Genomic DNA, 13,240 nt, shown 5'->3' with positions numbered 1-13,240 from the left:
CCGGCAGATCTGAATATAACAGCCTAACCAAAGTGAAAGAGCCAGAAGGTAACATAGACACGGAGGCTCCCTGAAACACTGTCCTGTCATACAGTTTTTTTCTGATTTTCTGTCCACCACAGTTCAATCAGTTGTAAAAAGAGCCATATAAAAAAAAATCTCAGTTAGCATCAGTTATTAGTTTAATATGATTATAAATGTTGAATATGAGCTGATGGTGGATGGTAGTGATGGTGGTGGGATGGTGGTTTTGATGTGTTTGCCTGTAATTTTTGTTTGGGAGAGGAAAAGAGATTTTACACGAACTGATATTTACTTATAATCCTGGATTAGCTGTGTGTCCATGTGTGTGTGTGTGTGTGTGTCCGTGTGTGTGTGTAAGCCATAAGGTTGGACTTGGCCCGGGACTGGTGAATAGAAATTCTCATCCTCTGTGCGTGCAAGTGAATGTGACACTGCATGTGCGTAAGTGTGTGTGTGTGTGTGTGTATTGTGTAAGCAGGTTTAATATGAGGATATCTGTTCTCCAAAATGCATTTCATAATACTATTTACTGTTCATTCTGTCTCCCCCTCACCGTCACACAGGATTACTGTCATAATCTGCTGTCCAACACGGCAAAGCAGACTTCACCAAATCTCCAATCTCTCTGTCTACAGCCGCCTCTCTCTCTCTCTCTTTCTCTCTCTCTTTCTTTCTTTCTCTCTACGCTGTAAAAAAAAAACAATTAATAAAAGAAACTCAGTAAATATGAGGTAATTTGCAATGACTTTTCTTCATAATGTTGGTAATTAAATAAAAAAATTAACAGCTGAAACACATTAGAAATAACATACAGTCTACTTAACATTTCTTAGTACATTACACAATAAAGTACATCTTCCCTATTGGTTCCTGGCACCTGCTATTTTACCCCAAACTCACCATTAGTGTGTAGTCTTGCCCACCAGGGCTACATTCCCTTTGGCTGAGGAATATAGTTGGCAGATAGCATTTATTCCTCTATGCGGCCTATCGTACACCCTGTGCAAGGGCCGTGGCAACGTTCATTGCTATCTTTACCCCCACCAACATTCTATTTTTACACATTTCAATTACTTGAATTTCTTGTCTCTTAATAAAGTGTTTGAGAGCATCAATTGTAAAGTTTTGAAGAGGTAGAGTTACAGGTATACAGTGAATAGCTCTATTTGATTAATGTTCTAATTCAGGGGTGTCCAAACTTTTCCTGATTATTTCATTTACACAACATTTTACTTGATCTTTATCTTTGACAGTGTTGTGTAAACTAAGATTTTTCAAATTGATGTTTAATTTCATGATGTCTCTTAATATTAAACTCCTTAATTACATTTTCCTGCACTAGAAATGCGCACCCTCTCCACTTTTAGACTCTTTGGCCCGATTTTCCTGCGCTAGAAATGCGCACCCTCTCCGCTTTTAGACTCTTTGGCCCGATTTTCTGCGCTAGAAATGCGCACCCTCTCCACTTTTAGACTCTTTAGCCCGATTTTCCTGCGCTAGAAATGCGCACCCTCTCCGCTTTTAGACTCTTTGGGCCATTTTTCTGTGCTAGAAATGCGCACCCTCTCCACTTTTAGACTCTTTGGGCCATTTTTCTGTGCTAGAAATGCGCACCCTCTCCACTTTTAGACTCTTTGGCCCGATTTTCTGCACTAGAAATGCGCACCCTCTCCACTTTTAGACTCTTTGTCCCGTTTTTCTGCGCTAGAAATGCGCACCCTCTCCGCTTTTAGACTCTTTGGCCCGTTTTTCTGCGCTACAAATGCGCACTCTCTCCACTTTTAGACTCTTTGGCCCGTTTCTGACACCTAGCGTTCAAACTTTGAATCTCACATTATAAAAACCTGCTTAACAGCGGGCCAACTTTCATTCTATTTCTAAAATACCGCGCGGGCCGCTCCAAAAAAGGAAACGGGCCGCAAATGGCCCGCAGGCCATAGTTTGGACACCCCTGTTCTAATCCATATTATGGCAAGAACTACTCAACTAGGTAAAGAAATATTTCAATATCCTCAAGCACTCGATATCCTCAAGTGCAGTTGCGAAAAATATCTAAAACATGACGAAACTGGCACTTATCAGGACTGCCCAAGAAAAGTAAGACGAAGGGCTCTATCTTAAAACCTGTGCAAGGGGCATAGAAAAAAAACATATGCGTAGTTTAAACAGTTAAAGTAATGCTGTTGTTTTTGTTCTTAATAAAGCGCCACAATCAGGCTCAACGTTTGTTCCAAAAAGGTCTTAAAGAACCCTGGTTTCAAGCATTTAATAAAAGCCCAGTTACAATAGTCCATCCAAAAAAACAAAACATGGGTATAATGAAGTTCCATTGTTATGCCCTGCCTCTTAATTTTTTCCACCAACTGCACTGAAAATGTACCAAAAACTTACAGAATTGTGGGGTTTATACTGAAGTGTGAACTGAGCCATGAATTTTCTGTACCAATACACCCCTAATGGGCAAACTATGCCCCTATAACTAGCCTTTTACGTTTATTGGGAGCATCGGCTTAAAGCACTTTATTTCAGAATGCTGGAGGCAAACAGAGATTTGCTATTCGACAAAAGTTCGACAGAAGTTGACATGTGTTATCATGTTTCACAGCACCCCAAGTCCATTTCACACTGAATTTCTCCTTAAAAATGGGATCGCAGAGTAAAAAAGTTCCAAACTTCCATATCTGACTTTTTACTTGCTGTCTAATAATATATTTACACTCTTGACCTTTGCCTCATTCAGATATGTATCAGTTCAGAGCGCAGGGTCATCCAGGCCACGGCGCCACTGCAGCAGTGAGGGTTAAGAAGTCTTGCTTAAGGGCCCAACAGTGTCAGTTTAAAAATTCATTCTGCATCTTAATTCTGCACCAAAAATATCCCAAACGAGAATAACATCAAGTCAAATAAATAAATAAATATTAATAATAATAATAAAAACAGTCCTGAAAAGAAAGCATCTCGTCCTTACGCAATCCAAGACTAATCCATTCAACGTTCCGTGAAATTTCATTCCAAACAGCTCCCAGACGCTAAATCCATTTATTGAATGATCCTCTTGCGAAAGATTCCAGCACCAGCGTTTCACACCTCAGAATCCTGAAGCCGGACAATACATTCACATTGCTATTGTTAAAGCTTGATCAGCAGTTCAGGCAGTTCCTGTGCTCTTTAAAATCACAGCTTTACCTACAATTTTATTTTTTATCAATCAGCTCAGATACGGACAATCATAGCATTATGACCACCTTTTTGTTTCTACACCATTGATACATTGATGTAGTTAATGTAGAGCAACAATTATAGACTGTAGTGTAGCACTGTAGTGACTCTGATTAGCATGGTGGTGGTGGTGTATGAGGTGTTAGTGTGTGTTGTGCTGGTACAGGGACTGGTTTAGACAGTGCTACAGTGCTGCTGGAGTTTTTAAACTCTGTTTACCTACTATCCACTCAATCCACATCACCTATAGCAGTCCTGAATCTGTTTCTGAACAGTTTGTGTTGGGTTCATCCTCTAGTTCTTTATCAGTGGTCACAGCATGCTGCCCACTGGTCATATCGATGCTCTGGTGGTCATAATGTTATGGATGATCAGACTGTACAGTATATCCCACCAGTCAGCATGGTGCTACAGTGCTACAACTCTGTGGAATGTGGGCTAAGTGGGCTCCAGGGCAGGTCAGCATGGGGCACATATATATTTTAACTGGGACCCTGTTGGGTTTTCCAAAAGGGCACCATCTTTACAGAGCACCATAATCTTGGTCTGACCCATAAACAGTCAGACAGTCCCAGAAAGTCATGTCTTTTGGTTCTATGTTGACATTCAATAGTGAATATAAGTGATGGAACCCAACAGCATCGGTCATGGGGCAAGGAGGGGTTAAACATGGGTCCCATCTGGGTTGTACACTGCACATGGGGTCTAGGTTAGATTCATATTAGCTTGAATTAAGGTATAATGATGGTGCCCATTTGGGAAGCGCAGCTGAGTCCCAGTAACACACAGGTACAAATATGAGCATGTTGGCCCATGGACATAATGTTTTGGTAGCCAGTTGTGCAAAGAATGGAGAGGCCTGTCATTTTTATCATAGGTACCAGAAAATTATATTAAATGATTTTCTAACAATTCATTCATCCAAGAACACCCTCCCAACCGTGAAGCATGGGGGTGGAAGCATCATACATTGGGGGACAGAATGACTGCATGTAGTGAAGGAGAATTGTGGGTTCATGTATTGCAAGATTATGGCCAACTACCTCCAACTTCTCTCAGTAAAAGCATTGAAAATATGGGTCTTGGCTGGGTCTTCCAGCAAGACAATGACCCAGAACACACAGCCAGGGTAACAGACCTCTTCATTTTTTGTAGGTGGGAAAACTCACAAATTCAACAGTGTACCAAATACTTATTTTCCCCACTGTCTTATCTTGGCTGGGACACATCGCACAGTGTAGTTTAAGCTATTGGCACCATGCTAATTGGTGGGGTTTAAGCTTTCATTGGTTGGTTTGTCTGATTGACTACACTGTTGACTAATATTTTGGTCCAAACGTCGAAACTTTAACACGGTGAATCCGTTCTGTCTCTGTCCATGGCGTCCTCCATTTCGTCCATCTCTCTCTCGCAATCCTCGCAGCCTTCCGGTCCGCAGCCCCCTACCAGCACCAGCGTGGGGACGTCTCCGTCCCCCACCACCCCCATGCTGCCGTCCGCCCACATCGTGTCCATCATGCCGTTGGGGCAGTGCAGAAGGCTGCTGACGGAGTACAGCCCCGGTCCTCCTGCCCCCGGCACCACCTCCTCGTAGGCCGGAGCGCGGCTGGCAGCCCGGGACTCCTCCAGCCGGAGCCGCTGGCGGTGCCGCATCTCGATGATGGTTTTGGTGTAGGAGTTGAGGGTGAGCACGGCGGCACCCATGCAGCAGCTGAAGGACACCCAGGCCAACCTGAGGGGAGAGGGAGGAAGGTTATGGTTAGAGAATTACAATTGGGTGATCTTGAATGTTAAAGTGAGTGGATCACCATGGCCAGATATAAAAATCTGTATATGCTATTTCAAACCAAGAGCAGAAAAAAAATGTAAAGAAGTCTAAACAATCCTGGTTTTGTCTTCTAATGGCAATTCCACTGGTGGAGACTCTTGTGCACCTTCCACCCCAAAACCAAGAGTGAATAACACTCTAACAAAGCTCAACTAACATACTATGCTCTAAATACCTAAATAACCCTAAAAAGGAGGAAGGGGCGACCAATGAGCATGCTGGTAGGCCAAGTATGTCTCCAGGCCTAAACCCAATTGAGCATCTGTGGGGCATCCTCAAATGGAAAGTGGGGCAGAGCAAGGTCCCTAACATTAATCAGCTCTGTGATATCGTCATGAAGGAGTGAAGGAGGATTAGAACTTTGGCAACCTTTGAAGCTCTAGTGAGCTGCATGGCCACACAATATATTGACAATTTGGGCACAATTTGGGCTTTTTTTTTAATTAGCGGTGTACTCACTTGGAAATTAAGCTGTGTGTTGAGATATTTTGAGGGCACAGCAAATTGGCACTGTTATATATAAGCAAATTTACACTGTTACACTGTTATATATATATTTACATTGCATCAAAGTGTCATATATCCATATGTGAGGAGTGTACTCAATTTTGTGCTCAATGAGATACTGTACAATTAAACTGAGATCCACTGTCACAACAGTAGTTCAAAATGAGCACAAAGTAATCAAAGATGACCTTCACATTGTCCATGTGTGAAATCAGGTAATATGCTACAGTTGGATGAATTTGGATTGAAAGATGAAGCAACTCACGCAAACGACCAGCCGTAGTCCCAGCTCTGCGGCCTCCAGTCTTTGGGTCCAACTATAACAGTCAGCTGGAAGACAGTAGTGTACATCATATGAGCCACCATCCCCATGAGGCCTGGGACAGATGAACAGAGAGAGAGAGAGACAGAGAGAGAGTTACACTGAACATCATACTCCTACAATCTTCAGATCAGCAGAGCACGAGCTTAGCCTCCTACCTGACAGCACAGTGCATATGGCGGCGAAGGCATTGATTTTAAGAGCGTGCATCTCTTTATGAGAACACAAAACCTCCAGCCACATCAGCAGGAAACCCATCCCCAGCAAACTGATGTACATGAACTCAGAAACCATGGACAACCAGAGGACACCTTCAGGAGAGAGAGAGCGAAAGAGAGAGAGAGGGGGTGAGAACCGGGGAGGAGTAGACCAAGTGGTGCAAACAGTGGAAAATGTGTTCATAGATCGAGATAGAACTTTTTAACCCAAATGATCCAAGGTATAGAACCTTCTAGTAGCTAAAACCTCCAATTATTGGAGAATTTTTTCCCTATTCTTCTTAACAAAACTGGTTTATCTCAATGACGTAGATGAATGTCCTTGCATTAACTGGCTTATTGGGTCTTTCCAAAGCATATTTTTTTTTTGAAAGGAACTCTTCAGGCCTCAACAAACCAAGAGATTTTGGATAATTTCATGCTTCCAAATTTGTAAAAAAAAGTTTGCAAGGTCCATAAAGACATGGATGAGCGAGTTTAGAGTGGAGGAACTTAACTGGCCTGCACAGAGTCCTAACCTCAACCCAACAGAGAACACCTTTGGAACAAATTATAGCAAGACTTGAGCTAGACCTTCTCCACCATCATCATCCGACCACACAAATGCTTCTTCTTCTGGAATAATGATAAAAAAAATCCCATAAACACAATATTAAACCTTGTAGAAAGCCTTTCCAGAAGATCTGAAGCTGTTATAGCTGTAAAGGGTGGGCTGAGGAGGCTTCACTACTCCCATTCCAAAGTGCTTGAGGGCTTGAGATTAATCGCTCCAGCTCTTCTCACAATGTCAAAATGTTTTAAAGGAGCGTCTTCAGTCCAACTGATCCCTAAGGAACTCAGGAGATCTTTATTGTTCCAACTTATCTCAGGAGATTTTAAGTTAAACGCACAACATTAACTTATTTAGAAGTTATGAGCTATTAAGATTCACCACTCCAACTATTGTACATATAGTAAATACAGTATATATACAGTACCAGCCAAAATCTAATATTTAAGACTATATTAAAGCTCTACAGAAACAAATGTGGAATTATTTTGTAAATGAAGAGTTTTAAACAAACCAGAATATGTTTTATACTTTAGAAAGCTAGAAGGTAAAAGTAGCCACCTTTATCTTTGAGGACAGATCTGCAGACTCTCTCATGTCTGGAATAGTTTTCTCAGCGTCTTGAAGGAGTTCCTGGAGGTGCTGAACAATAGTTGCTACTTTTCCTTCACGCCGTGAAGCTCCAGCTCATCCCAAATCACCATTTTAGTTAATCGGGTTTAGGTCAGAAGATTTTTTTTTTTTTACAGTTTACTACAGTTTACAGTGTCCCTCAATTGTTTCCATGTCTTTAATATTAATCCAAAAATATACTGTCGCTGTCCAATGACCATTCATCAAGACATTTTGGAACAGTGTAAGGGACAGTGTGTCTGTTCAAATTATGTAGTAAACTAAAAATCCAAGTAAAAGTAAAAGTACCCATCTAAAAATCTACTCGAGTAAAAGTAAAAAAGTACTCAATTTAAAATGTACTTTGAGTAAAAGTTACATAGTTACTTGTAATTATTTGATGTAAAAAAGTACAACAAATCATAAGTTAAATTGTTTTTAATGAACTATTATTCCACATAATAATTTGGACCTTTCAGGCAGTATTTGTTCAGACCACCAAATAAAACATTTTCAAGAACAAGTGGCATAGTTTCTATGATTAATTTTTTTTCTTTACTGTTAAAAAATTATGGTCATAGATGACTATAAACTGTATTTTTTACAGTTTTACAGGTCATTGTTATATTTTAACTTGTCATTGCTTTGCTTTAACTGCTATTTACATGTTTTTTTTAACATTTAAGCAGATTGTTTAATGAGTATAGTACTTACACCACATGCTTTCTCAGGTTTGATGTGGACGTTTTGAAAGCTGACAGCTCTGTCCGGCGGGGCACATTTTGTATTGCATGAGGACGTTATTGCCTCGTTATTCCACACGCGAGCATCCTTGCACCGGTGCATCCGCGCCAATTAATATATATTTTTAATTCAGACAGTTGTTTTTTTCCCAGCATTTCATTTTTTTACTCAGTAATTGGGAATTTTCCAATGTAGCAAAGTAAATTACTTGTGTCAAAATGTACTTGAGTAAAAGTAAAATGACCTATTTTAAAAACTACTTTAAAAATGACAAATTACTCATAAAATCTACTCAATTACAGTAACTTGAGTAAATGTAATTCATTACTTTGCACCTCTGCGTTTAACTGATACGGTACTTTCACATGCAGGCATTCACACCCATTCAAACGTATATATAACCACACATACAGTCTCCTCACCATGCGTTTCTCCAGGGGTTAGATCGAGGAAGCTGCGGCATCGTTCCCCTGCAGAACGAGAGAAAGAGAGAGAGAGAAAAACACCCTCTCTGCTTTATTTAGCTTGTATCTGTAAAGGCTTAGCGTGTGAGTGTGTATTGCAGCAGTTACAGCTATAAACCTGCAGTCTGAACGCTGTGATTCAGTCCTCACTCTGCTCCTGAAGAACCTCTGCACTGCACTTTAAACACTTTAGCGTTTGGGTGGTGTGTTAGAGAATTAATCTCTAAGACAGTGCAGGGAACAGAGTTCTCCCCAGGAACAGGGTGAGGAACTCTGGCTGGTGTAGTCTCTCACCATCAGCATGTTTCTCACAGGACTCCCAGAAGCCTGTGTGGAAGTAGCGGAACATGTACTTGTCCTCCCCTGTCTCCCAGATATAATGCACAGCGTTGGCCAGCTGCCTCTGCCGAATCCTGGCCAGTTCCTCCCTCCGTTTTGGCGACATCGTTCTGTTGGAGGGTCCCCGGGGGTCCGGAGTTGGGCTTTCTGTAAAGACACAACAACAAAAGGTTAAAAGTTGGTAACATGCAGTTTCTGAGGCTGATAACTTTTGATGAAACTCTTGCTCTTCCGTTCCCGGGGCACTCCTGATGAGAGCCAGTTTCATCATAACGTTTTTCATCTTATCTTGTCTCTGTGAGAGCACTTAAGGATACTTTCAAGGAATGTTTACAACTGATGCTCTCAAACACATTCAGAGACAAGAAATTCAAGTAATTAACTCTTGACGAGTTTAGCACAGCTGTTAACTGAAAGCCTGAATTCCAGGTGACTCTAGCTTGTAAAGCTGTCTAAGAAAATCCAGCCAAGATATGCAAAGCTGGCACCTAAGCAAGAGAATCTGGCACCTACTTTGAAAAATCTAAAATATAAACCATATTCTAGGTTGTTTAACACGTTAATATTTAAGGTGTGTCTAAACTTTTGACTGTGCAAAAAGTGTAATTCATTTGTTTCATCGTCTGCTCTGTTATAAGTAACATAAACACTGAAGATTAAGGTGAAAAAAAATCTGTCCTTGACGGGTTCTGGTGAGAAAGCTAAACATTTAGTAAAATAAAAGTGTCCTCTCTAAATTATAAACAGTATTAAATATCTGACTTAATTTCTTCAGGTAAAATCTGCTACCTGTTACGAAGTTTGGATCCGGTCAAGTTAAGGTTAAGTGTCCTTGAGTGCAGTCACAAAAACCATCAAAAACATCATGATGATCAGGACTGGCCAGGGAAGTAAGAGCAAGAGTTTCCTTTGTTGTACAGGATAAGTTTATCAGAGTTACCAGCCTCAAAACCACAAGTTAACAGCAACCCAAGATAAGAGCCACTTTTAAGTTACTACATGATTTGTATGTGTTCCTTCATAATTTGGATGATTTATAATTAATTTACAATGTAGGAAAAATGATATAAATATATATAAGGATGTGTATATAAAGCGCTATCCGAGCGGGATTAGTTTCTCAGGTGGACGTCTGAGAAAAAAAAAAATCACACTTCTACTCAGTGATAAAACTTTTGCATCCGGACTACAATTTAAAAAACAGGAGAACCAGTAAGTTTTTAGGCTTTTTTGGTTACATGACATCGCGTTCAGTAGCTCCTCCATTTCCACTCGCTGTTGTATTTCGGTGGATCTCCATGGAAATGCACGCCCAAAGTGTAATTACGGTGCGTGGCAGTGGAGAAATAGATATTTTATGAAATGCGAGGTGATGAAACTCAAAGAAGTGCATCTGGACAGGACTAAAATAACCTTGCGACCACAGAGTTCAGCAAAAAACAGTAGGTAATTCAACCTGTAATTTTCTCAGAGGAAATCTGAGAAAAACACATACATGGTCGTTCCAGATGGGAATAAAATCACAGAGGACCCCCCCATAAGAGGACCCCCTAATAAACTAATCCCGTCTGGATTGGGCTTTAGTCTGTTTGAGGCTAGAGAACAGTGGGGTTGGGTTTTGTTTAGTTCTGATCTGAGCAGATCACGGGAGCTGGCGAGTGTCGCAGGGTGATTTGAGAGGTTATTCAACTGTGAGTGAAGTGAAGTAACTGGATCTTAAACAAATCCACTGTAACAGGCTTATTGCTGCGTAATACAGCGAGAGAGAGAGGCAGCATCATTACAGCCTGTCAATCACAGAGAGATTATAATGTCACACAAGTACATGTGCAGGAGTCTTCTCTTTCACACACTTCAGACATTAACTGTGATTCTGAAAGAACTGAACAGATAAATCATATCGCTGTCTATCAAACTGTTCATATTTAGCCATTCTTTAGATGGCACATACGCAATTGCCTCAGTCATAGTCAAATACATCCTGTGATCAAGGACATCCTGTGATGAAGGACAAGATGATGACCAACGCAAACTGCAGCAACCGATTTAGAGCTTCTGTCTTAATAGCCTCTGAACTTAACTTCATTTTGTCACCTTACAACCACAAACTTGAAATGTATTTCATTGAGATTTTAAGTGATAGACCAACACAAAGTAGCACATAATTGTGAAGTGAAACAAAAATTATACATAGTTTTCACGTTTTTACGTTTTAATTACAGCGGCAAGTCTTTTGTCTTCTTTGCAAAACAGTTCCTGTTTTACATCTTTTGCAGCTTCCAACAGGTTTTTTTTCCAGGATTGTCCTTTATTTAACCCCATCCATCTTCCCATTAACTCTGACCAGCTCCTCAGTTCCTGCTGAAGAAAGTCATCCCCACAGCATAATGCAGCCACCACCATGTTTCGCAGTTGGGATAGTGTGTTCAGGGTAATGAGTAGTGTTACTTTTCAGCCACACATAGCGTCTTGCATTTAGGTGGCAAACTGCAAACAGCATTTCTAATGACTTTATTTCAACAATGTTTTGCTTCTTGCCATTCTTCCATAAAGACCAAATTTGTTTAGTGCATGACTTTTATTTGTCTTGTGAACAGATTCTCCCACCTGACCTGTGGATTTCTGCAGCTCCTCCAGAGTGATCATCAGCCTCTTGGCTGTTTCTTTGACCAGTGTTCTCCTTTCTCGATCTGTAAGTTTGGATGGACGGCCCTGTCTTGGTAGGTTTGCAGTTGTAAAATACTTTTTTCAATTTTAATCTAACCCTGTCTGGTGAGTTTCTTGGTCTTCATGATGCTGTTTGTTCACTAGTGTTCTCTAACAAACCACTTCACAGAATAGCTGTATTTATACTGAGACTAAATTACACACAGCTGGACTCTATTAACTAATTAAGTGATTTCTGAAGTCAATTGATTGCACTGAATTTTATAAAGGGGAGTGAATACTTTTGCATGTTAGATCTTTATATTAAAAAAAAAACTTTCGAAAACCATGTACCATTTTTGTTCCATGTCACAATGATGTGCTATTTTGTGTTGGTCTATCACTTAAAATCTCAATAAAATACATGTAATTTTGTAGTTGTATGATTAGAAAATTGTTCAATAGATATAATATAGTCACGCTATGTAGGAGTGTCTAATAGAGTGGATAGTAAGTGCACAGCATGCTGATCTCCGCCGTGGAGATCTGCACAGGTGCAGTAGCCATAACAGGCAGAAAAATCATGTTTTTTGTGCATTATTGAGGCAAACTTAACAAACTGTTCATGGGGTTTTTTTTATCAGATTTAATCAGTGTTGTAAAATATGTTGTTGAAATGGTAATCAGACCTTTGTTTTTGAGTATTTTGGTGTCTAAACATCCTAACAGAAAGGAGGCTGGTCTTACATGAGGGAACATAAGCACCTGGCTGCATCGGCAAGAAACTACAGTTTCTACAGGACTACAGTCTGTAATTATAGAACTACAAAGCGCTCCTATATGATCAGCAAATGAAAAAAAATAATGAATGGATGATTTCTGTACAGTACACACCCCTCACCTGTAGTGTAAGGCTCACTGTTGTTCTGGCCACAGTTCTTCATCTTGACGGGCGATAGGCAGAGCGGTTTCACCACTTTGTGCGTTCCCTCACACCAGTAGGAGGTGCAGAAGGCCAGTACGGAGAGAGCCAGGGCGAGCGAGGTGAGCGAGAGTGAGAGAAGGGAGCGGGAGCGCCGGGACATGTGGTCCAGCATGACTGCGAAACAGCAGAGAGAGAAGCAATAAGTAAATTAATTCATTCTGATTGGCTGCCTTTATTTATTGTTGTTATGAAATGACTAGGTTTTGGGAGGAGGAACATGCCTGAAGCTCCTCCCCTTTCCAATCTAGCATCCTATAAATTCCCTTGACTTCTCTTTTGTGTAAAGGCCAGAGGTGGAAAAAGTACAGAAAAATTGTAATTGTAAAATTCTACTCAAGTAAAAGTAAAAGTACCCATCTAAAAATCTACTCGAGTAAAAGTAAAAAAGTACTCAAATTAAAATTTACTTTGAGTAAAGTTACATAGTTACTTTTAATTATTTAATGTAAAAAAAGTACAAATTATAAATAAAATCTTTTTAATGATCTATTATTTCAAATAATAATTTGGACCTTTCAGGCAGTATTTGTTCAGACCCCCATAAAACATTTTCAAGAACAAGTGGTATAGGTTTCTATGATCCATTTTTTTCTTTATTGTTAAAAGGTTATGGTCATATAGGCGACTATAAACTGTTTTTTATAGTTTTACAGTTTGTTATTATTTTTTAACTTGCCATTGCTATGTTTTTGTTTAATGTTTCCAAAAAAACTTAAGAAATTATCATTAAAAACATGAAATCATACAAAAAAGAATGTTGGTCGGTGCATGCGCAGTGCTGT

General features: G+C 40.1%; 1 protein-coding gene across 1 annotated transcript; it reads right to left on the bottom strand.

The window, feature by feature from the left end:
• Positions 1-3,322: 3,322 nt before the first annotated feature.
• Positions 3,323-12,570, bottom strand: si:ch211-149k23.9 (germ cell-specific gene 1-like protein). Its single transcript, XM_022674028.2, has 6 exons — positions 12,375-12,570; positions 8,783-8,974; positions 8,447-8,494; positions 6,059-6,211; positions 5,844-5,955; positions 3,323-4,975 (listed from the first exon to the last, which is right to left on the bottom strand). Exons 1-6 carry the CDS (start codon positions 12,568-12,570, stop codon positions 4,591-4,593), a joined length of 1,086 nt encoding a protein of 361 aa, XP_022529749.2. The 3' UTR covers positions 3,323-4,590.
• Positions 12,571-13,240: the final 670 nt, after the last annotated feature.

Source organism: Astyanax mexicanus, chromosome 6 (genome assembly GCF_023375975.1).
Source record: "Astyanax mexicanus isolate ESR-SI-001 chromosome 6, AstMex3_surface, whole genome shotgun sequence".
In the NCBI taxonomy this organism is placed as follows: domain Eukaryota; kingdom Metazoa; phylum Chordata; class Actinopteri; order Characiformes; family Acestrorhamphidae; genus Astyanax; species Astyanax mexicanus.
Note: the sequence above shows the minus strand (reverse complement) of the source record. Positions and strands in the feature narration are given on the sequence as shown.